Source organism: Xiphias gladius, chromosome 6, assembly GCF_016859285.1.
Source record: "Xiphias gladius isolate SHS-SW01 ecotype Sanya breed wild chromosome 6, ASM1685928v1, whole genome shotgun sequence".
NCBI classification, from domain to species: domain Eukaryota; kingdom Metazoa; phylum Chordata; class Actinopteri; order Istiophoriformes; family Xiphiidae; genus Xiphias; species Xiphias gladius.
Genome location: NC_053405.1, coordinates 16,955,204 through 16,980,259, shown reverse-complemented (window position 1 = coordinate 16,980,259; position 25,056 = coordinate 16,955,204). Strand labels below are relative to the sequence as shown.

Genomic DNA, 25,056 nt, shown 5'->3' with positions numbered 1-25,056 from the left:
GTGGCCTTTAAATGCGAGAGAGTCAAACTAATACTGTAGTATGCCAAGAGACTCAGCTGTGAAATGAAGAACAAACGGACGACTCTGGTTTTCACGTACTTACAATAAAAGTGGACTGAGAGACTGCACTAAGTAGGAAGTACTGTATCAGCCTGACAGCAAACCGGTTAAACACGAGAGGAGGAAGCTGCATGACGCTACTCACTCTAAACGAAACGAAACGAGAGAAAAAAAAAAAAAAAAAAAACAAGGTCAGAACAGGAAGAAATGTCCAAAGCATTGCGTACTGTTTGGTCAGAAATTAGCAAAGAAAATTAAATCAAAGGCCTCATGCGCTGAATGGTGCCTTCCCTCGGATGGCAATGCAACAGCAACCTTTTTGCAAGTTAAATACCCACAGAGCCTGAAGTGCACAGTCACAAGTGCTCCACCAAAAACGCAGAGATACTAATCAACTTTTACTGACATTGTGTAAGACTTTGAAATCCAGTTTGGCCTCTCAGAGAGGAAGCATCTCCTGGAACAAATCCTGGAAAACTAAAAACAAGTCCATACAAAGGCCAACAAAAGAAGCGCCAACAGTGGCCCCACTTTAAAATGGGACCTGTTGTGAAATTTGTGACATGGATATTGGCTACTTGAGGAAATTTATAATATGCCTATTATAATATATATATTTATATATATATATATAACCCCCCCCACCCACACACACACACCCACACACACACCCACACCCAGTACCCATGCTGCTGGGGTTTCACTAAGGAAGACACTACTTTAGGGACACTGCTCTGTACCTGACCCTGACCTCTGGCCGCCAAGTAGGGGGAACGGGGGTCTCTGTGTGGATCAATCAGGATTAACCAATGTGTGAAAGTAAAGGGAGCAGGTGGCGTGGGTGTACTGTCTGTTCAACACACATTCATCAGTGACAACCCAGTTTCAATTTTTAAAGTTATCTATGACTGTAAATGTCCAAACTCAGCAGTTTTGCAGCCAAATTTAAGCAAAAAATAACGTTCTTTCATCTGAGGCCACATCATTAAAAAAACTCAGATACTGGCCAGAAGTGAAAGTTTCATACTAATTAAAAGATAATAACTATTCGGGTGAGAAAATAACAACTTTAAAGGTGCATTACTTAAATCTCAGATTTCAATGTTGTTCTCAATCAAAACTGTTATATTCTTGTTTTGTGCGATCTGTTGTAGTGTCTTGAAAATTAATGCAAACTAATATGTAGTTATTAAATGTAACGGATGTCGGTTCACTCCTTTCAGTATCTCCCAAAAAATGAACTTTTAACATAGACAGAACAGATGCAGGGCAAAACTTTGCACTACTTACATTTAAAAGAAATTAAAGTATCATGAGCTGACTGTGGCAGCTGTGATGGATTAGTATAAATCTGCACATGCATTTCACATATCAGAGGACTGGTAACTTCCAGTTGAACATTTGAAAATGTTGAATTCTTTCACCCTGTCCTGAGATTTAAAAAAAAGAAAAAATCTCACAGGAAACCCTCTGCCATCATACAGGGCTGGAAAAGTACATGGTCACTGTTTGAAAAGGACGACGTTAAAGATACACGCCTAGATTTTGTTACAGCACCTCCAAAACCTCACTTTTCATGGCTGAGTTTCAGAGTATTAATAGTGCGCTGGAAGAAAACTTAGGCATTTTTGGCACGTCTATCATTAACTAGCAAAATCTCATGAAATCTTCAGTATGAATTTCAAAGTTAGAGAGCTGAGAATTTAATAAAGCATAGTGAGTTTGGCTAGGGGATAAAGACAAGAGTTTTGACAGGGCCATTTCAATCTAGGTTTAAATAAATTACATTCTGGAGAGTTAATGTGGCATTTGTAGCCTGGTGTTGAAATCAACAGAGCACGATGATCTTAACACTTGGCAGTCTCTAAATCCATATTCACTGCATATCATTTAAAACAATCCATACACTCCATCTTGTTCCTCTCCTCCAAAGGAAAACCACAGAGACCAACAGGATGGAAAAACACGATACTGCATTGCCAGTGAATGGTGAACACAGTCTGGTGGGGCAGGGTGCTGAAAGATTCAAAGATGGTTTTATTCTAAGAAAGTCTCTTTATGGGGTCAGCAGGTGTTGCTGAATTAGTCCTATACAGTCCCCACTTTGCTTTGGTGTTTCCTGGGCTGGGTCAGGCTGTGCAGTGCCGTGCCGAGCCGAGCCTGGCCTGGCCAGTGGAGGAGGGGAGGGAAAGGGGAAACACAAGTTCCTCAGGAGAGTTCAGACTTGCTGAGAGCGATGGCCAGCTCCAGGTCCTCTTGCTCCTGCTGGGTGAGCCTGGCAAGTCGCTCCTTTTCCTCTCGCTCGCTCTCGCGCTTTGCCCACTCTATCATGTCTTCCTCTGTTGGGTACTGCTCCATGGACACAGAAAACACACACACCCACACACACACACAAGGGGAAGGAACGAAAACACAAATGCAAAGAAAGGAGACACACAAGCACAAACACGTGTACGTAGTTAACAAATTCTTCAAGATGAAAACTTGCTCTTAGAGCCTGTTGATAACAGATATGTCTTAATAACAGCAATACTTAATACAATGCTCACTACCAACATACAACATTATGAGCTTCATAAAGACCCTGCTGATTGAAGGGCTGTTGTATTTCTAATCTAAAGTGTTGCTGTTTTGTGTTTAGCCCTTTAGCATTAATTATTACATGAAAAATATAAAGTGGGAAGGATTTTTCTTTTTGTCAATATGGGCACAGTGGTGTAGAGAGCAACAGATGCTGTGTTTTTAAATAATATAAATGAACATTTTCTAAATAATTATCCCTTTGGTTATTTGAGAATTTTGCCAAGATATGAACTGAGTGGGACATTTTATAGTTGAAATAGAAACTTGTTAGAACAATTTCTGTCCTGTAACTGCTCGTTTGTTTGTTTTAACTTTACACGGTACACATCTTAGCCCCTAAGCCCCTGATTAGTGAACCCCCCTGCAATTTCTTATTGCTTATCAGCCAACATGTACTAATATATCTGTGATTAGCTAAACTCAGCTGATAATACTTGCCATGATGGTGTGGGTCACAGCGAAAGGCATCCTCAACTGTACTGTGGTGTTTTATTTGGTGTTTTTTTTTGTTTTTTTTTTGCGCACTTCCTGCTTAGTGGCTGAAAGTGTTTCTGTTGTCTGTAATAAAATTATAAAGTGGCCACAATATTTCTGTGGGGCTTTACTAAACAAAACAGTCATCGCAAGTGTGTAAACTGATATTTATGATAAACAGTTTGACAGACAGCAGAGCTCTTCTTCTCAAAGTGGATATTTTGACGTGCCGTGGCAGGAGAAGAACTGGTGTAACTCATAACACTAATGTGTTGTGAATTAATGTTTATCTGTGCAGTAAGCCCCGCAACTGACACACCTGAATGTGATGCAATGAGAAATGAGAAATGTCTCACTGTGTAGTATACAAATCCAAAATGTCACGGTTCAGTCCCCTTACAACCAACCCAAGGAGGGGTTGTAGGAGGGGAGGAAAAAAAAAAACCCAACAGGAAAAAGCCATTTAAATCCATTTCCCTGAATCGAAGATGACCATGAAAAGAGTGACAGTCTTTGCCTCTTGTGATTGGGGATAAAAGCAGGGCCAAGATGTGATAAAAGCATGACAGCTGACATCTCCACTGAGGATAAATATGAGTCGTGTGACCAAAACAATATCCTTTTAAAAGGTTCATGACACCAACAAGAGGGAACTCACGCTACACTGGTTAATCATTACAGTACAGACATTCTCTTGCTTAACAGGTTCGTTATTCGCAATGAATGACTGACAGAGACATCACAGGCTATCTAGTGTGTATTCCCCCATGCAAAGGAAAGTAGGCAAAGATGACGACGTTCACTCGCAGGTATTTTACAGCTGATGATTTCAGTGTGAAGTATGCAGAACATGCATGATGAGAACATCCAAGAAACGTGATGGGTTTAGCAGAGAACATGCATTTATCACTTGTAGGGGATATATCTCACGGCTGTCTTTATATATGAATGAAATCAGCAGTTAATGAAGCATTTAGCAAGAGATATGATGGTTTTTATTCCTGAATTTTTGAAATCCTTCACATTTGTTATCTGGTCATTTTTATCTTTAGCTTCTTCTTAACCTTAAGTTACGGAATTGATTTGACAGGATTCTGTCAAAATACTTAAAAGGATTATTCTGGTGTTTTTGCAAGTTTTAGCCCATTTAGTGCAAATCCTCTAAATTTATCATCCATTTTCCAGAGATCACATTGTAGATTATTGGAAGCATTTTTCCTGCTCTCATCCAGCCCTCTGTTTCACAAATGGAATATAAAATAAAAATATATAAATATCAACTTGAGTAGACATGAAAATTGTTTGAGATTAGTCTGTCACGATTATTAACGTTTCTACCTTTATCATTGTCGAAGTTGCAGAAATTACAGAACAGAAAAACAAAGGTAGGCTGTTTGAAAGGTAGGAAATAATCTTAAAATTTAAAGCAGGCTTTGGAAAATGGGCAACAATAATCTAAAGTAGGGTCACAGTTTATGATAAATGTGAAATAAAAATTTGGTCCTTTAAAGCTCAGGCATTTGCTGATAGTGATGTCATGGATGCACATAGAAGCCAGAGATGATGCCCTTGATTCAACTCTTTATTCAACTTCTTTGACAGGTACGTAAAGACAAACACAGAGAGAGAATACAGGCGATCTGTTTCTCCACAACACACTGCTGACCAGACAAGGGCTGAATGAACTGGTAAATGAAGGGATGAGTGGATGAACAGATGGATCGTAGAGAGATGCACGGATAAATAAATGGCGGCATGTGTAAAGGAAAAAAATAAACCCAGATTTGATTAATGGCGGAGGCAGTTGTATGAGTGAATGAGAACCAGCCAATCAAACACATAGTTGGCACATGCAGGTCAAGGTTCAACAGGGACATGCGGCTGCAGTCATGTAACAGGACAGGCAATAGAATCAGCACCGTCTTTTAATAATGGTCATCCATCCCAAATTCACAGCGTGACAGTACATTTCTATGCAGTATTATAAAAGGGAAGAGCTGAGAGGATTTTAATACGGTTACCAATTTATTCCTTTAGTCAGAAATGGGATCTCTCTCATGATGCAGTAGGCACTACTCTGCATTTTCTCAGTCGAGATCAGCTGATGTAATACCTCACAGTTGTGCCCAGTCACTGGTCAGAGCCAGAATAACCAGTCTACACCAATGGCAATATAAAATTTACCTGAGTCGCAATTTTTGTGTTAAAATGTACATAAAATGTATTATGAAAAAAAACTTTCTAATAGGATCATTTTTTTGAATAACACTCTTTTTACACACCTTCACGTGCACAGGATGTAGTGTCAGTGTGCTGAGTTGGGATGATGAATAAAAGCCAAATACAAGCAGCCTCTCATCTCTCCATTCACTGCCAACCATTACGAGGGATTTGGAATCATAAATATAGACGTGTGCAATTAACTTATATCAGAACTTGAGTCCGTAACTACAGAGTTAATATACTTATGTATCTATAATTGCTATGATGACATTTCTGTACATTTCTTCATAAAGTAAGACAGTGCAACCTCAATCATAGGTCTTAAATTAAGCGCAATCCCAATATAAATCAGTAACAAAAAATAATTTCAAGTATAAAGAATTTTTACAAGGCACGGAAATATAGCATTCATAATTAAGAGCTAAAATATACACCGGCAGCAAACAGGAAGCAAGAAAAACAAACTCAAAAATAGAAGATTTAATAGCTCGCGTTAGCTCTGTTCAAGAAATTATCTTATCAAGTAAACATAAATGTCGCATCAAGAAACTGTGCTACTATATGATACTTTACAAAAGCAGATTAGTTCACTTCTTTGGGACTTTTTACTGGCAGTGGATGGAGTGATTTGTAAAGCTGGCCTGATTTGCTTGGTGGTTGTAACTTTACTGAACAAATAGATGTGATTAATTAGAAGGAAAAAAGAGAAGAGGGGATATCTATTGAGAGTCAGGTGGAGGTGAGGGAGAGGGTGAGAGGGAGGTGCTCACTTTGTCAAAGCTGGCAAATCGGTCAGCTTCCCGTACGCTGTGACGAGGAGGGGAGGAGGGGGCGAAGGGGTCGGCTAAAGGATCCTTGGCAGGCAGGGAAGGTGAGGAGGAAGAGGAGGTGAAGTCTCCTGAAGGCTGCGGGAGGAAGTGCCCCCGTCGATGGAAGGAGTCAGAGGACTCTGTTCTGGAGATGGATGATTTCTTACCTAGACAGGTGAGGCACAGACAGGTGGATTTGCACAGACAAGTTCTACTTCAAATAACTAACACACACTGTTAACACATCCCCAAATGTCTGATAGCGACACAGGTTATTTGACAACATTTCAAGAGATTTGCAAAGTAAAATCAACAAGTACTGACCTGGAGGTGGAGGGGGTGGTCTAGTTGGCGTGCCTGTTTTCGGGGGCAGGGCAGGGGGAACGTCAGAGCTGGTAGACTGACTGTCTTCCTGGAACAGGTTCTTATTGTTGATGCCAAACTGGTCAGCACCGTTTGACTGAAACAGAAGGTTCACACCAAATGAAATACAGATTTCCAAAAAAACAAAATACAAAAAAATACAGATTTGCTACTGCAGATTGGAGGTGGAATCACAGAAGTTGTGTGCATTTTGTGCCATTTGGTTTGAGACTTTCACTCAGCCATACAGTAATTTCACTGCCTATTTCACAGTTTCTGAGGTTTAGAAATATAATGCAAAATTAATCTGATACGATTTAGATTTACATATATAGTTAATATATGCAGCATTTTGCAGAACACACCTGTCACACTCTTGTTGCATTTCAAATCATTTTAAATATTACTTAGCACAATGTCTGAAATGAATGATGAGTTCAAGAAAAAATTCCACCAAGGTGAAAATAATGTACAAGTCTTCTAGCTGTTTCCTCTCCGAAAACCACAACACGCTTACCGACTCACTATCAGTCTTCCAGCATTAGTCATTTAATGTTTCGGTTTTTCGGCAGAAGTGAGTTCACTGTGTTGCACCAATTTCTACTTTCACCGACTTCACTGACAGTCATTATTTACTAGATACTCACTGTGTTTCACTCCATACTGAGAGTCAATTCAGCACTGTGTATGTGAAGCACAGAACATGATCAATTCCACTGATCTGAAAATTACCTTTGTCAAGGCACTGAAATCTGCAAAGCCCCCTCCAAATGACTCATTACCAAACACAGCAGCAAACGGATCTGAAACACATGAGCACATGAAATTGGCAACAATCACACAGATACTGTAAATACTGTAAATTGCACAATGTAATGTGTTCCATTTAATTTTTTTTTTTTTTTTTTTTTAAATTTGGAACAGCTGCAGTGGCCTCCAGCCCCAGACGATGGCGCCATGCTACAAGTCATACCTGGATCTGAGCTAGCGCTCACTGTGGTACCACCTGGAGCAAAGGGGTCATTGGTTGCTGCAGTGTCCTTCTAAAAATAGAACATAAAAAAATACCTGTACATCATACAAAAATAAAAACAAACAATACTGTACTACTGTCCTGTTATATAGTCTATACTGATTTGTTATCACTAAATGTAACTCATTTGTTAATACTGTAACTGTTTCTTTTAATAACTCTTTTGCACAGAGGAGGACCTGGCCAAGATGGCAGCATAAGAAGTTGCAGACAAAACAACACAAAATCAAAAAGTTGTATGAAATTTTATTTTGATATTATTAATATTATTGTCGTGGTTTTTATTATATATATAATCGTTACTATGAGTTTCCCATCACTTTTATGTAGTCATATTATTTTCTCTGTTTATTTTGTGTTCTCTAAAATTTTGCGAAATTTTAACATTATTAGGTGAAGGTTTCAAACAAGCCCACTGGGTTTTCTGTCTCTCCCTGCACTGTATATTATTTGTTATCTGTGTCATTTTCTGTGTATTTTTTAAAATGTGAAAAAATAAATAAAACCAAAAAACTAAAAAAGAAAAAAAATTAAAAAGTACTCTGTACTACTACTCCTACAATATTACGAATACCTAATATGAAAATTAGTATTGAAAACAAGGCTTCTTTTACTACTTCCTGTCATTTTAATACCTCTGAACAACTCCTAATTCAATAATTTAAAACTCCATTCTGTTTTTTAAATTAGATAAACTACAAGTATATTTGCATAAAAAATAAAGAGTGTGGCTGATCATAAAAAATTATAATTTTGTACAACTGGTTATCATTAAAAATGTAGGCCTATTAACTGCAATGTTTATAACCAACCATTATCAGCATGATAAAACATTCATGACTGGCATTTAATGGTTGTTGTGTTAATCCTTACACTAACCATGCCCATTAACTTCCCAGTAAATTTGGGCGTGAGTACATTGTGACCAGGTTGTACAGGAGTACTACTCACCACTGCCAGATCAGAGTTGGCTGGCGAACAGCTGAAGGGATCTGTCCCTCCGTCCTGAGAACCAAAAGGATCTGCCTCTGCCATGGTATTGACTTTGCCACCAAATGGGTCTGACTCAGCCATGTTGTTCCCTGTGGAGCTGAATGGATCCTTGACTGCTAAAGATGGATTGGGGGGTTTGGAGTTGAAGGGATCGGGACCTGCTGCTGGTGCAGCTGCTGCATCTTTCGGCTTGGCTGCAAACAGGTCTGCTTCTGGCATGCAGGCAGTGGTACCAAATGGGTCAGCTGAGGCAGAGAAAGGGTCCTCTGAGGAAAAGGGGGTGCTGGAGGTCTGTGAGAAGAAAGAGTCTGCAGCAAAGGGATCTGTCCCTTTAAATGGATCTTCTCCAAATGGATCTGAGTAAACCAAACAACAATAGATACATAACATGAAACTTTGATAATGACAGTTGACAGACAAAACATCAAATACAGTCTATAATGATGTATTTCACATTTGTTTTACGTGAGGAATTTGTCTGTTCATCACTTTCAAGTAGGTGTATGACTTAGAGAATTTACCTGCAACGTCTGCTTTTCCAAATGGATCATCTTTGAATGGATCGTCTACAAAAAGAAAAACCATCTTCAGTCTGACAATGTTGACACTTTCAAGGCCTTGGGCACCAAGCACTGATTTTAGTTGAATATTCAATATTAAACTGGAAAGTATATATATATTAGATAGTGAATAAAAAGCACCTAAAACCCTTTAAAATGTACAATAATTAGGACTGAATCTGTAAAATAAATCCATTGAAGGATTAGGTCTATTCCAAACAGGTGGAACGTCACCATGAAGCCTGATACTTCATGTTTAAGCTGTTAAGTTAATATGTTTGTGGGGATTTACGGTCAGTAAATGGGTCTGAATGGAAGAAGTCCATCTCAGGCAGGGAGGGAGGGTTGGTCTGTGGCGGCATGGAGCGAGGGCCGACTTGAGGTGGTAACGAGGAGGTGGTGGTTTCTGGGGACTCTGTTGGCTCCTGTTTGCTCTCTTGCTCTGGTGAAGCAACCTGTTGAATGGTGACAGGGCTCTGATTACTAGCTTGCACGCTACAGTAAATGACGTGAACATTGTGTGTATAAAAACCTTGACACAGGGATACTGCGTCAATAATAAAAGGCCCTTGGTGTAAAATGAGTTTTGGAAAATTCGCTTGGCCAAATGACAAGCCACAGCAACTCAGGAATTTAGGATATCAGGAACAGACAGGTACACTTCAGTAACTCAAGGTCTTTACTTTTGGTGAGCTCTCTTTTGAAGATTCCTCTGCATCATCTGCAACTTCTGAGGAGACGTCAGGGCTACTGTGTTCCTGGAGACATGAGAGGACAACAACGAACGAAAATGTATACATTTATATTTGACATATTATACAATTATTGTTTTCTTACAAAATTGTGATTACATCAAATGTAAATTAAGTCTCCCGTCCCTCTCATGAAAAAAAAAAATCACAATTGTAGTAGGAAGTGATGCTGTGGGATTTACACTGGCTTATTTCCATGTATAAAAGGAGTGACCACTGAGGCAAGCGCATGTATTACCCTAACAGTGTTGTCCTGTGGCTTGGTGAGGGTCGACAGGCTATTATACAGATCAGAGGTGGCTAGACTAGTATAGAGATCGTCCAAGGCATCACGTTTCGGCTTTTCCTCCTCTAGAGTATTTGGACTCTCGTTTTCCTTCTCTTCTTCATCTTCTTTCTCATTCACTCCTTTCTCTTTTTGATCTGAATGTTCTTTCTGAAGATTGCAGACAGCAGCTGGTTCTTCCTCCTTCAGCTCTTTAGGCTGGTCCTCCTGGAAGAAGTCCTGTTGGAAGGGGTCCCCCTGGTGCAGCTCTGCTGTAGGGCCGGCCGATCCATTGACCATGACAGGAGAGTTGTCCTCAAGGGCTCTCTTCCAGCTGAGCTGGGCAGTCACTGACCTTTCCTCCACCTGAAGGTCGTTGAGTTTCTGTTGAACCTAAGAGAGCGGAGAGATGGAGGAGTGCAAAGAAAAAAATACATCGAGAACAACAGATAATAGGTTAAACTTTCTATGGAGAAGGGAATGTTTATGATCATGACACAGATGAACACAAACCAACCTGTGCAACTTGTGTGAAGGAGTCTCGCACAGACTCTTGTAGAGGTGTGAGCTGCTCTTGAGCGGCCTGGACTTTCTCCTGCAGCCTCCTGCTCTCTTCCTGCAGAGCGAGGAGCTCCTCTCGGGCCTGGACCAGCTCCTCCTCATACTGACATATCCTCTGTTCCTGCTCCTCATGCTCCAGCTGCAGCGATGAGATCTGTGACAGATGTAACCCTAATGAGTAAGCTGGTAGTCATATGACTCAGGAGAAAGGAGTCATATAATTGGAATATGTTATCACTACTGATATCTCCAAACCACTGATGTTCTCTGCCGGTTTAACTTTAATTACATAGCTTTCCAGTATCGCCATAAGTGAGTCTGCCTTGAAACGGAAACCCCACAAGACATACCAGTTGTGTCTCCTGGCTAGTCTGTTGGCGAATGTGAGCCAGCTGCTCCTCCAGGGAGCCCTTCTGTTGGTCCAGCTCCTCCAAGGCCTCTTGGACCTTCTGACGCTGAGCCTGGAGCCGCTGCAGCTCCTCGCTCTCCTTTGCCACCTCATCTTGTAAGTCCTGTAGAGATAAAAGTGAAGGGAATACCGTATTATAAGCAAGTGTTTGCGCGTCCTTCCATAGACAGACCAAACAAACGGAAACAGAGAGAGCAGCAGAGAAAGGTCAAAACCAAACTTTAAGTATATGGCTGCATTGTAGTCAATTATTTTCTTTAAAAAGGGCGGAAATTTGGGTGTTCTGGTAGTCTAGAGGTCTCTAGACTACAAGAACACCAAATAATCGCTACGTCTTTGGACTGATTCTGGCTGGGGACCTTCACTTTATTCATTCTCCCCCATCACCCCACATTTTCTGTTTATCTCTACTGTGGGCTCTAACACAGGCAAATACTAAAAAAGGGCAAATGTTTAGAATTAAGTGAAATTTACACTAGAAGTGACTCATTGGTTTGATAGCTAAATAAGTCAGCTAGATACCTCTCAGCAGCAGGTGAGTAGTGCTGCAGCAGTCTTTAAAACACAGGCTAATACCAGAAATACCTGCTCCCCAGATTCAATATGTGAATAACAAACTATTTTTGTCAGGCTACACCATAGCTACTTGTCAGCCATGATACAGGATGAAAACAAGAGCTAATGTTTTCTTGTACTTTTTTATAATTATATATTCTTTATTATTTAAATTTCCATCCACTAAAGTTTTTTATGCCATTAGTGAAACAGACATTCCTGTACAATCGTGGATTAACAGTAGTTCACAAGTTAAAAAATTCATAGAAACTAGTAGATTTGTGTGATTTAAATATGTATTGATAGAATTAAATTTACGACTGAGTAGATGCCGCAGAAAAATAAGACTGTGAAAAAAAGAAGCGTGTTGCTCCAAAATTCTCCAGAAATCCTTTAGAAAACTGTATGGTATTTGAGAAGCATTAACAAGAGCAATTTGTTCCCCTGTATACAACTTACACTATATGGACGGCCTACCCAAATAAGACTTACTACCACACCCAACAAAAAAAAGGTTGTAATTTTGTTTACATCATTCCTCTTTTCAAACATTTGTTGAACTGCAGCTGAAAAGACATACAGAATGACACATTTAAGTGCAAACCTTTATGATGGAAAGATAACAATCCTGATAAGATTTTAGTTCGTTAAACAGATGCTGTTTTTGCGTCCGACTTTCAAGTGATGGATGTCAAAGCCTGTGCTTGTGCAACCGCGACAAATAAATTCTCAACCTTTGAGGAACACTGCAGAGGAAGCCATAGTGTAGCGTCTGAGCAGGATAGTGGGAAATCATGACTACCAAAGCATACGATATGTAATTTTGTAGGAATAAAACTTCGAAAGCACAATACAATATAAACAGCCAGAACTGCTCAAAGCTACCCTGCATTGCAGGTAAGAAATTCAGCTACATCAGCATGAGACTCCCTTGAGACCCACACTCCCGTACTGACATCAGACTGAATTCCCAAAAGCAGAGCAGACGGGCACTTTAAGCCATCAGCTCCCAAAATAGAACCCATTTTTCAGGCTCAGAGGGGGCAGACACGCATACACAAGGACACCAGCCTCTCTGTCTGTGAGAAACGGTAACTGTATTTCTGAACAAGCATCTAAGACTGCTGGCCAAACATATTATTGATCTGCTCCTCCAGTATATTCATCACAACAAAAATGAACAACTGCTTTAGCACTTACGGCTCTTACTGTCTGTTTTGTCTGACCTGGATTTTTATTTAAGTAGCGGAAAGCGGTTATGTTCCTGTGAAAGGCACTGATTACAAAAACAAGAAAGCAGAAAAGCAGTTTCTCTCTTAAACATTTACAAAACCATGCTATTGATTCTGTCTGCCCATAAAACCCTCTTTCTCTCTGTGTCCACTGCTCTGGGAAAAGGCACAAATTCATAGACAACCCAAGACGATTACACCTTACCTGCACTTCGCTGCTGCGCTGTCTGATGGACTCCTCCTTCTCCTTGATCTCCTCTTCCACCGAGCTCTTCTCCCTGGGGGTCCAGCACAACAGACACGAGTATTTAGCCACCATGGACAGAGATGGTAGAACTGGTTTTGCCAGCCCACCCAGCCCCGGCCAGCTCTCTGCTGAGCCTTTTTCACCTTGCCCCTGAACCACTACCACCTCCTCTCCCTGAAAAACCATGATGTCCTGAACCCACAATTGCACTGTATGGAGAGCTGCTTGAACGCCTTTCGCTACAGCAGGTGCGCGCGCTTGTGTGTGTGTGATGCAATAGGAAGAGAGTCGGTGAGTGTGAGACTTCAGGGCTGCGGATGTAGAGTGCTGTTAGCGTGAAGAGGATTAGTGTTGGAAAGACCGAGCATGTGCTTGCTCTCTCAAATGTGTGGGAGATCAAGAGTGAGAAGCAGATGGCTGCTTTGAGGATGGAGGGAGGAAGCGAGGGAGGAGGGAAGTGTGATGATGAGCCAAAATACAACATCTACTATTTGTGCTGCTTGTATGCTCATCCTCTCTACTTCACTATTTCATCCACCCAGCCAGAGATACAAAAGAAAGGGGTGGTGGGTTTAAGGATCAGGGATGCGTAATTACTTGTGTATAACTGACAATTATAACTGTGCATTTTTCACAATTACTAATAATAAAATGCTACATCAGAAACACCATTCCATTCAAAGGTGTGCTCTACTTATTGTGTTACAGTCAGAAGCTGATACTGTGTAAGACACCAAGGTTTCAGTCAACTTTGCCTCTCAAATCATTAAACCTTTTCATTAGTAATGACTAATTTAAATGATTAAGATGCAGAAAACACAGTTTTAGCGACAAATAATACTTAAATATGGAAATAGGGGGTCATTTTAAACTAGATACCCAACATTGAACTGTGCTGGATTTCATTCACATATTTATATAATATTTTCAACTCACTCTTCTACAACACTGATAAAACAATAAAAACAGAGCATTATGTATGTATAACAAATGTACAACACCGACAACTTTAGGAAAACCACTACAAATATCCAGTATATCCTTACCTACACCTTGATTTAAACGTGATTTTGAGTAAAACTGAATGCATATGGAAAAATATACCATTAAGTACTGGTATTTCTGATGTCAATGTTTTGTTCAGAATAGCCTGATGCTAGGATTTACAAATTAAAACATTTTGTATTATTGTTTCACTTCTAAAAAACATTATCCATACACCAGAAACAAAAAGTGAAATTTTTGTGTCTGACACACACACACACACACACACACACACACACACACACACACACACACACACACACACACACACACACACACACACACACACACACACACACACACACACACACACCCAACCGTAAACACTACATTTCAACACTGACTAAAAATAAGAGAAAGGCTTTCAAATATCTATTTTTACTTTCTCTTCCTCTCCTCTCACATGAAAATGCATAATTCCCTTGGTAACAATACAGCCTCCTTGAGCAAACCCAGAGTCAACTTAAGCTGAGTATCACTAGATCTCCTCTTACCCTTCATCATCCTCATGCTCAACAACCCCCTCATCTTGAGCAGAAGGTTGCTGCCACAGTTTGAAGCAATCGCAAACATGCATCATTGTTCCTCCTGGTTTGCTGCCTGTTTGAAGCTCTCCTCTCTAACTATCATTAGTTTCTAATTCTATTTGCTTTCTTACTTCTGCCTCCTACCTCAAACAGCTGTCATCTAGTATGTGTGTGTGTGTGTGTGTAAACATCTTTGTGCATGTGTGTATCGAAAGGTCGGGGGTGGGGTGGAAGGCCACTTTCTCACTTCTCACTCTCAGCTTTTATAAATAGGGAAGCTCTTCCGGCAAGTTATGGAAATTAAATCAATTACAACCGATACTGATCATCATCCCTTAGTGAAACCGAGATTACACATAAAATAAGGTATGCAAAAAGATATTTGTATCTACTTTTAAAGCAAGGAAGAAACCCTGAATGAAACACAAGGAACTGTCAAAAACAAAAAAAAATTAAAATGCCACATTTGTCACTGAAGTATTTTGGTATTAAAGATTATGTGAAGCAAAGCAGGTGCTGTCTGTTTTACTAATAAAATAATATATAATACAAATACAGACGTTACATGTTAAATAAACATAAGTGGTGAAATTATTTATTTTTAAAACATATTTTTTTCTAGGCGTATTAGACCAGAAAGGGCAAGGGGAGATGAATGTATGAAGTGTGTTGTATATTACATATTCTATCCGTCACTCTCCCTCTTCCACCTCACTGTCAAACAGCAGCTACATAACTCAGCTTCTTATCCATCTGCTACGTTTGATATCCTGCAGCAAAAATACAAATGTTTATTTATTCATTTTCATTAAAGCTTTGAGTATGAGTGTTCAAAGAAAGTCAGGGAGTGAGAGCGATACAATCTTGTAATGTATACTAAAGACATTATTAAACTCTTTCAGCTACTGTGGTTCGCAAGAATCGACCTTAGCTGGGAGCAGCAGTGAGTGTAAATCACTTTATTGTTTCTCAATATATACAATTTATCCGGGCAGCCCAACCAAAAAGCCCTAAAAATCCACATTTATGCAGTTGAACAGAAAAATAACTTCCAATGTGAATGTAACATCTGATTTTCAGTTGACTGTCAGGTGTCATGGCTTTCCAACAGCTCATCAACAATCTCCCATCCACACTGCACCACACAACCACTACAAATAAATTCTTTGTTTGAGAGAAAAGCTGCCTCCTGTTGGTCATTACAGGATACAGAGTTACTGTACAGCCACTTGCTCTGATTGCAGACTTTCATGGGGGATTCCTGGGTTTTGCACCAAGAATGTTACATTATAGAAATTGATGTGGTTACACTAAAAGATATTTACAAGATTTTTTTCCAAGAATAGATTCACAAATGCTGGGCCTCACACTATAAATTAATATTTTTTCTGGATGGACATTGCAGTCAAAAACTGGCTTCCATATCTTACCATCTATTAGGCTGAATGACGAACATACACCAGTGTCATAACCTGCACCAATATGGCTTTCAGCAAGAATACGCATGTTTTTTTTTACCATTTTTGATTAAACATGAGAACAAAAGGTTACCTTTGTAGTTCAACAATCTCGTTACTGAGAGAGTCCAGCTCCTTGATGGCCGAGAAGTCAGCTGCCAGGTTTACCAGATTGTTCTGGAGAGGAAGCAAGGCAGATGACAACCAAGAGCTAGGTTAAACTCACTACTACAGAAAAAACACCATTACGAGGGTGAACTACCTCTACTCTAGGCTACCTCTCATCACATATAGAAAGTCAAACTCATTTTGTAACACTAGAGAGAACAGCAAAATTACTCATATCTTGATGAGAATTCCTAGATACTTAGGACATATTACACTGTAAAAGAAAAAAAACAAAACAAAAAAAAAACAGCGAAAACAAATGAACAACAGAGCTACACTGATGGCTATACAAAAGCTACATGTGAAGCCACTAATAGAGACACAACTGGCAGGGATGGGATGTCCAGTGGCTCAAGGGTGGTGATATTGGGCGGATACTAATCACTCTCCATTTTATAAGATAAATCAAACAAACTTCAAGGCTCTTCCTCGTATCTACAGACAACATGTGGTTCTGTCGTTGCAGTCCAAAATACTTAAAACAGCAACCTCTGCTCTTGCCAGCTTCCTCCATAAGCATACAACATTTAGACAGCTAATACTGATGTACTCGACGACAAATACTAAATGTGAAAATGTGACTTAGATTTGTTGAACGTGAAAAGTGTGAAAAAGCCAAAAGGAAACAGAATTTTGGAGAAAATTAAAAAAGATGACAGAGAGAGGCAGCTTGTTAAAAATAATGAGATGTAGCTAAGTCAGTAAACTAACACACACTCACTCAGGATTGTCCCACTGCACATGTGAAGTAGACAAAGTGAAAGAAATGTAAAGAGCAACACAAAGGAACAACAAAGTGCTGATTAGCGAAGAATAGAAGGACACACAGCTGCAAGCTTAAAAAGAAAAAAAAAAAAAAAAAAGGAAAAATGTAAGTCAAAAATAAAACATACATTTTGGGGAAAAAGGGATCCAGACATCTCTAATTATTATTCACAGATTTGAATGCTTGGAGCGACTCACCTGTTTGATGTTTTGTCTGTCAGATGGTGGGATCATCTCTGGGGAGAGGCTCTGCGGAGGGTCCAGGCCTTTAGTCAGCTTCTGATTGATTAGATGAAGTGCGAGGGAAAACTGCTCTCGGGTCAGTTTCCCGATGTCTCCAATGTCACAAAGCTCCCTGAGAACAAACAGACACAGGTTACATAAGAGAATAACGATTTACACCTCAGGCGAAGACTGTTGTTGACAGCCTGGCTGATCATCATGTTCAGCAGTTATGGAAGCCATTACACAGGACAGTCACAACAGGACAGAAGCTAATCAGCCGTGTGAAGATAAAAATCAATTTGATGTGATATACTGCAGGCCGGATGTAAAAAACACGCACTGCCGTGCTATGAAAAAAACTGCTGTTATCTGTCATTATCCATCACTTAGTACTGTGCAGTTATAGCTTAAAAGACAATGAGTTGTTGTTCACTCGATCTAATAACTTTAGATTAATAATCACAGGCACTGGGGCATCCTGGTGATCTAGGGAAATTAAGGCACTGACCATGTACCAACATTCCCTTTGTTGCGTGTCATTTGTATCCAATCATCTCTATAAATCATGCTTTTTGTTTTATCTTCCCTCAACATTTTTAACTTTCTTTTCTATGTTTATTAAATGTGGAAATTTAAAACACAGCACATGATTTTATACAATTTGTTAAGTCTAATGCCAACAAATTTTTCAGTATTGTCAATCTATATCTCCATTGAAAGCTGAAAGGGAGCGTTAGCATCGTTTCTTACCAAATACGTGCAAGCGTGGCAGAGGGCAGCCCAGTCTTGAGGAAGATATCTCTAACTTCAGGTCCAGACACCAGCCCGTCCATGTCACCATCTGTCTTGCTGAAGAGCTCATCGTACTTGGCTTTGTCTGCTGACGACACCACCCACTGCACAGACAACAGAAAAGACTCTTTACTTCATAACTACTGGTGGGATTTAATCCCACCCATGATAGTGACATAATATTAACTCAAATTTAAAATTCACTTGCCTTCACACTCCCTTCTGTTTTGCTCTTTTGAAAAACACACTGAGCTAACCAGTTTGAAATCATTTTAACTGTTTGTTGTTATTTAGTAGCAAAATAAAACATCCAAAAATTTTTCTGGTACTGCATGCACAGGAGAGATGGGTCCTGTACTCACAGAGGCAGCTGTTGGTGCTGGGACAGGAGCTGGGGTGGGTTTAGGGGGGTGGGGCATGGTCTTAGAGCCAGCGTGGGAGGAGCGACTGTCTTTGACGGAGGGGGGCGAGGGTAACAGGGGCATCACAGGAGGCACCGAGGGTTTTTTCCTCTTGGAGGGTGGAACCAGGGGAGGTGGTAGGGACATGGGAACAGGCTCCCCCTCCAGAGCTCTGTACACCAAATACATGGCCTGGGAAAGGGCAAGAAAAATCAGTGATAAAAGACAATTACCAATAAACAGTCCTGTAGTTACTCAGTCTTCACACTTCTTCCACGTCTTGAATTTGTTCCATTTAGATCTATAAAAACAATTTTCACAGCTTGTAATAGTTTCCATGACGGTAGTTACAATATAATCACACATACATGGACACATTAACATAAAAAAAAAATGGGTGAAGTGACTTTCAAATCTTTCCCTGGAGCAAAAATATTCAGATTGTAAAGACCAGGGAAAACACCTTCTTGTGCTAGAAAACCTAATATAATTTAGATGCTTGGAAGATCAATACTGTAATATACTGAGGAACACAGTACGGATTTGAATATCCCATAAAAAAATCACAAGCTGAAACTAACTGCAGACTGTAACTGTACCCTCTGTAGTTTCTTTTCAATCCGTGATATTAGCTCACATCTTACCACAGAAAATTCATCTTTGTCCAACATGCCATCTCTGTCAAGGTCACTGAGCTCCCACACCTTCAAACACACACACACACACACCATATTGTTAAGCAAGCATCATTACAAAACTATGATACACACAACAACATGTGGCCCTGAAAGCCCTGACTCACTACCGATTCTCACTTCCTCTCTGATTTTATTTTCTAACCAACTGATTTTTGATTTCACATTCTTTTTTTACTGCCTGCATTGTGTTGTTTCATTTGTAGTCATTTAGACTCTTACATATTAAAAAAAAAAAATGTGTGTATAAAATCTCAAGTAAAAGTGTCTATTATTACTCAATTTATGTTTTGAAATGGGATGCTTTCATAAGATACCTGGGTTTCTTTTAAAGACACCTGCCCAAATTAGAAACTATTCACTTCTGTTATTTTTTAAAAGCACAGGATTTCTCTCTTTAGTTTTGCCACTTTGTCTATAGATTAACCTAATATAAAAAACTGTCCTGGATCATACCCTTCCGAGGATGTCCACTGGCAGTTTGGAGTTAAGCAGGACGGGCTTAACTTTGTCTCCTGTTAGCATCCCTCCTACTGGACACAGACTATCAAAGATGGAGTCAAACTTCATCCTCTCCTCAGGCTGGAAAAAAGAAAAAAAAGAAAAAAAACAAAAAAGATGTTTAATAATTAGATGCTGATGATTCAAACTCAATGTATTCCTGATGTAGTTACTGTAAAAAAAAAGAAAAAAAGAAGAAAAAAAAGACATAAAAGGTTATGTTTGTTGAAGAATGATACAGGAACATGTTTCCACAAAGTTCAACAATCAACAGAGAAATTCAGGCCTGTCAGCTGTGAAAATAACTCATTGTAACTCTTTTACTGTGTGTGTGTGTGTGTGTGTGTGTGTGTGTGTGTGTGTGTGTGTGTGTGTGTGTGTGTGTGTGTGTGTGTGTGTGTGTGTGTCCCATAGCACACTTAGAATTTTATAGGCATTTCTGGTTAATGTTTATGAACAAACAGTATGTCTGTAACTTATTTGAGCTGACTTGATTTGTTTGACATTTTACATAAGCACAACATTCCCACTCTGTGATAGATACATACTGCATTCAAGGAATGCAGTTTTTTTCCTGTTGTAGTTCTATTATCAGGAAAGCAAAGATACCAAGGTAACTTGTCTGTGCCTTACCTTGACAACCCAGGGTATGTCAACAGCCACTCCTCCTGCTAACAGCGGGCTGCTTGTGTCATGCTGGAAATCAACAAACTTCTGTTAATCTTACTTTGCAGTAAAAAATGCACAGTAGCATTTCCATGTTTGAATTCAGAATATATAATAATATGTTAAAGCACTATAGCAGTGAAATTGAATTTAGACAGAAGTTAATATCAGCACTTCTGAGTGCATCGTATACTCTATCTAAAGGTAATTTCAAATGAACAGCAGCAGCCTTTATAGCACAGGACAGAGCCTTTGGTGAAGTCTATAGCTGCAGACTTACAAATTTGGGAGGAGGAACAGCCACATTAAGGCTCTTGAGTGCCACATCCATGCCATTTTGAGCACAGGCTACCAACCGCAACGCTATGAAAAATTGCTGAGGGGAACAGAAGCACAGTATGTGACATAAACCTAGTGATCACACACACTTGATGCATATAAACAAGCAAATCCATTATGATGTTACACCACAAGGCATTTGTACCTGTTTGTTAAGAGAACCTTTACGTTCAGAGTCGGCCAAATCCCAGATCTATGGAGACACAGACAGTGTACACATTTATTACAATCAACATAAAAAGCAAAGACAACAGAGAGGTGTTGCTTCTGTGATAATGGAAGTCTTTTCATTTTTTCTTTTTACCTTCCCAAGGACTAGGTCAGCCAAGCCCGACCTCTTCAGGAACAGAGCTGCATCGGCTGCCGCCACCCGCCCACTGCTAGTCGGATCAACCTACACACAAACACATGCGTAAACACACAAACCCCAAAATGTACACAACCCTTTTCTGAACACACAGTCCATTAGAGCTTGTTCCATCTTAGAAAATCAGTAAGACAGCTGTTCTGTTAACAGAGACACAGCTTTCTAATAGGTCAAATGATGGAGATCATATCACTGACTAAAAAAAACCAGTGCTTGGATTGGAGAAAGCTCTAGATGCATTCTTTGCCTCAAGTAAGAAAGAAGCTAATAAGGAACAAATGAAAACAATGAGGACTGACCTTTGGGACAGGGAGGTCTCTCAGTACTTGAATCAATACTGATAATAAACCAAAGCTATTTCCTCAGCAGTCAATTAGCTTGGTATTGGATCTGTTAGTACTCTTTCATAAGGCTCACAGCGAGCTCCCCTGACACATTGGGCAAAGGGAAACATTATTAATTCATATAGCTACTTCCTTTACTGGACACAGAGACTGGAACTGACAGCAGAGGAAAGAGATCACTGCTGACTGCAACACTCGGTTTTATTAATACAGATAAAGCTGGGTTTTTTTTTTTTTAGTTTGAAGGGTTAATGCACCCAAATTACAAAAAAACATATTCTCAATTGATATACTTCTCTCTCCATCTTTTTTTGTGTGCTTCAGCCATCTGTATTCCAGAGTCATTTAAAGCCAAGTGCAGTGAATCAAATGATTCTAAAATGACTAGATCAAACAACAGTAATGGGCTCACTAGTTAATAATAATATTGTTACACACATTTTGAGGAACGTGAAAGACACACTATTTTATAGAAGATACCATGGTCTGAGCTCAGTAAACCATCCTTTTTTGTTTTTTGATAGATATATTTGCATACCTGTCGATAGTATTTGTCATAGATGGGATTTCCACTGGAGAGCTGTTGAGGAAGACAAGAATTGTACATTAAAAAAAGTTGGTTGAACAGCTGATTTTTTACCACAGTATAACCACAGTTTTTGACTGCTCAAATGGTCACATTTAGATTTTTGAATGAAACTTAACAAACACTTAAAGTTACACTTAAAATAATCTTACACAGAATAAACTAACACTTACACTTGAAAAGTTTTATAGATTCAGTGTACAAACTCAAATGATCAACAAGTGTTTGCTGGCTACAATAAGTGTGTCATCCACCAAGCCAAGGCAGTTCATTTGGCTCATTGTGCCAAAGAAGAAGTGTCAAAAGACCTGGGTTACCGTTAAGGAAGACACAGTGTCTTAGTTTTTCCCAAAACATATACAGCTTACAAAGGCTGACCTACAGTATAGATAGGGCAAGGCATTATGACAACTCCAAGCATGACAGTAATGGAACATTGTCAGGTTAGGGCTGAGATAACCAGTCGATTATCTTTTTAAATCATTGATGATTTGTTTAGTTTTTAAAATGCCACACAATTGTGAAAATTGCCCAGTACAATTTCCCAGAGCTGTAGGTGAAGAATGCTAAATGCTGATGATTTTGATCAACCAACAGTCCGCCCCCCAAATATATTCAGTTTACAAGGATATAAAGCAGAAAAAGCAGCAAAGACATTTACAAAAGGTGGAGCCGACAGACATTTTTCGTTTTTTGCTTGATAAAGACTTAAACAAATTCATTAGTTATAAAGATTGCTGGTGATCGACTGATCAACTAACTGTTTCAGCACAAGTCAGATAATTACATTAATTATTACATGAAAAACACTTCTATTCTGTGCGTCCGAGCAAAACCGTACAAGTTTCCTGGAGTAGTAAAGTCTTTTAAACCATACAGTGGACTAGTATGAGTAAGGATGATACAGAAGGTTTCTGCTGAATTGCACGCAGATGGAGTAAGGACTTGTGAGCAGTCTGACTTCAGGATGTAGACCACACTTTCCAAGGCTACTGATGGTCATCTTTAGACAGTTACAGCAGGGCGTCACTCCACAGACAACAGCTAAATCGGCTTTCTGTCATATCCTCCCTAAACAGCCCGCCTTCCTCTGTTAACACGATTGTACACTGCTGGGCTGAACAGGAAAAGAATCAGCATTTCCCTTTTCATTTAGCTGAAAATGACAATTCGTTGTTGTGTTTTTAAATCGACAGATGCAGCGAAAGGAGGAAAGGAGCTGAGAGTTATTGTTTGAACTGTGAATCAACGGGGGAGTGGCCATTCAGCTGTCTTTAATTTTCCCCAGAGACATTCAAATATACTGTCCACGGTAAAACAAAAGCAAGAAGGGTGTAAAGATCTGTATGGATGTCAGTCTCGTCACAGACTTATGCACATAGGGCGGGCACAGAAGAAAAACACGGCCTGTGATCAGCTTAGTTATTTGTCAGCTTTGTCAACTGCCAATTTCCAACGAGATAACTGTTCACACACACACGCACACTTATCTTTCTCTGGCCAATGCAACTTTTTTCTCTGACACACACAATAGTGTGCCTGGAACTGTTGGCGGCTGTAACACTGTGGTCATTGTACTGGTGACTCTTTAATTGAGCATTGAAAAAACACCCCTCAATCATTCCCCAGCCAGCCCATACAAAACTGCAGCAGATAGCAAGATACATTACAGTGCAGGAGTTGACAGGCGGGTCTAGTTTGCTCTAGAAATTTCAACTCTCTGATCCACCCATGGCAATAAAACACATTAATGTCAATAGAGACACCTAACAGTAGTGAGGATGATCAGGTGGAAACGCTGACAGCCCCTAAATTAAATGCCTGACACACCAACGAACTCTCAACACAGGTTTTTAAACTTATCTGAGAGAGATAAAGATGTCAAAGCTTCTGGTGGCAGACACCTCCTGTCTGTTGTTAGAGGCAACAGTGGCTCAGGTAACAAGTCTGGCACTGTAACCTACTTATTAGACCTGGCTAATACCTGCTAAATAACTTATTAACTATGCAAAATAAACGTTTTTCCCACAGAAATTGTGGTATTTAGTATAGCTAGCAACAGACTTTTGCGACAGCACAGACGGCTGGTGGCTACTCAAGTTCGCTTCCTCTTACTGGTTGCAAAACAACTGTTACAACTATTTGATTTTTTTCCCCCCCGTTCACATTATGAACACCAAACAGCCACAGAAGCTAACAGGATAATATTTAACGTTGTCCACTTCACAAATGTCAGAAGGAAAACACTAATCCACTCAGTGGAGCCTGTTTACTTTTAAAAACAGCCATAAACAGGTTGGTTTTTCAGTCTAACCACATAGCAGGCTAAATAAGCAGCAAGAAATTCCAAATTTAAGCTATAACGTTCATGTCTGTGACTTGCTTGATTAATTTTTAGCGGAAAAAAATGTAAGCAGAGGTTGCAATAGCAGAAATATGACAGTAAAGCCACAACAGAGCCACACATGGGCGACTCGTATTAACATCTCTTATACCAGGACCAACTAGCCTGCCGCATTAAGAGGCAGCACAAAAAGCGATTATATACACTCCCAACCCGAAACGAATTCAAGTAACGCTGCAATGTTTATCAGAGGTTTGATACAGCGGCTTTAAAACAGCCCAACACTGCACACAAACTAGCTGTTAGCTAGCACGCTAGCTAGCTAGCTACGCCCTTACGCAGTCTCCAAAGAGATTAGGCAGAAACTTTTCCCAGTCACAGCAGGACTAAACTTCCCAAAAAGACGGACGAGGGTCGAGATAAGCTCGCCTTTCTTCCTGCACCGTTTCACTAACACTGTTGAAATGTCTCCGAGCAGAGCAGACAGAGGTCAGAAGAGGTTTGCAGTGGTTAGAATTGAGTTGTAAGACAGTGTTACCTGAGTAAGAGACAGAGCGGCAGCCATAGCGTTTCTGTTTCCCACTGCTTTCATGCTGCGCTGCTGCCAGACCCAGACAGAGGCCGCTGAAAAACCTGGCACTGGACCTCCACGACCGGGATCAGTCCAAAGGCATGAGGCTGGGACGTGGGAATGGAGACTTCTACTCATTCAAACG

General features: G+C 39.9%; 1 protein-coding gene across 3 annotated transcripts; it reads right to left on the bottom strand.

The window, feature by feature from the left end:
* Nucleotides 1–712: 712 nt before the first annotated feature.
* eps15 (epidermal growth factor receptor pathway substrate 15) lies at nucleotides 713–25,021 on the bottom strand. Of its 3 annotated transcripts, XM_040128311.1 has the most exons (25): nucleotides 24,879–25,021; nucleotides 21,949–21,990; nucleotides 21,004–21,093; nucleotides 20,845–20,892; nucleotides 20,641–20,736; nucleotides 20,328–20,390; nucleotides 19,650–19,775; nucleotides 19,143–19,202; nucleotides 18,460–18,690; nucleotides 18,056–18,201; nucleotides 17,279–17,435; nucleotides 16,242–16,324; nucleotides 13,078–13,150; nucleotides 11,027–11,188; nucleotides 10,633–10,830; nucleotides 10,089–10,508; nucleotides 9,782–9,856; nucleotides 9,391–9,553; nucleotides 9,060–9,104; nucleotides 8,497–8,894; nucleotides 7,486–7,555; nucleotides 7,245–7,315; nucleotides 6,474–6,609; nucleotides 6,111–6,316; nucleotides 713–2,409 (listed from the first exon to the last, which is right to left on the bottom strand). In XM_040128311.1, exons 1-25 carry the CDS (start codon nucleotides 24,930–24,932, stop codon nucleotides 2,269–2,271), a joined length of 3,354 nt encoding a protein of 1,117 aa, XP_039984245.1. In that variant the 5' UTR covers nucleotides 24,933–25,021; the 3' UTR covers nucleotides 713–2,268. The 3 variants fall into 3 exon arrangements, with proteins under 3 accessions (XP_039984245.1, XP_039984247.1, XP_039984246.1); XM_040128313.1 differs by lacking the exon at nucleotides 6,111–6,316; XM_040128312.1 differs by lacking the exon at nucleotides 713–2,409 and having other exon boundaries at nucleotides 4,682–6,316.
* Nucleotides 25,022–25,056: the final 35 nt, after the last annotated feature.

Bases quoted from the DNA above. Each gene is read 5' to 3' on its own strand.
- eps15 (XM_040128311.1), bottom strand. From the start codon at position 24,932: ATGAAAGCAGTGGGAAACAGAAACGCTATGGCTGCCGCTCTGTCTCTT. The intron at 20,737-20,844 runs GTACAAATGCCT...TGTTCCCCTCAG, and splicing joins AAGGTTCTCTTAACAAACAG to CAATTTTTCATAGCGTTGCG. The intron at 7,316-7,485 runs GTATGACTTGTA...CATGTGTTTCAG, and splicing joins GAGCGCTAGCTCAGATCCAG to ATCCGTTTGCTGCTGTGTTT.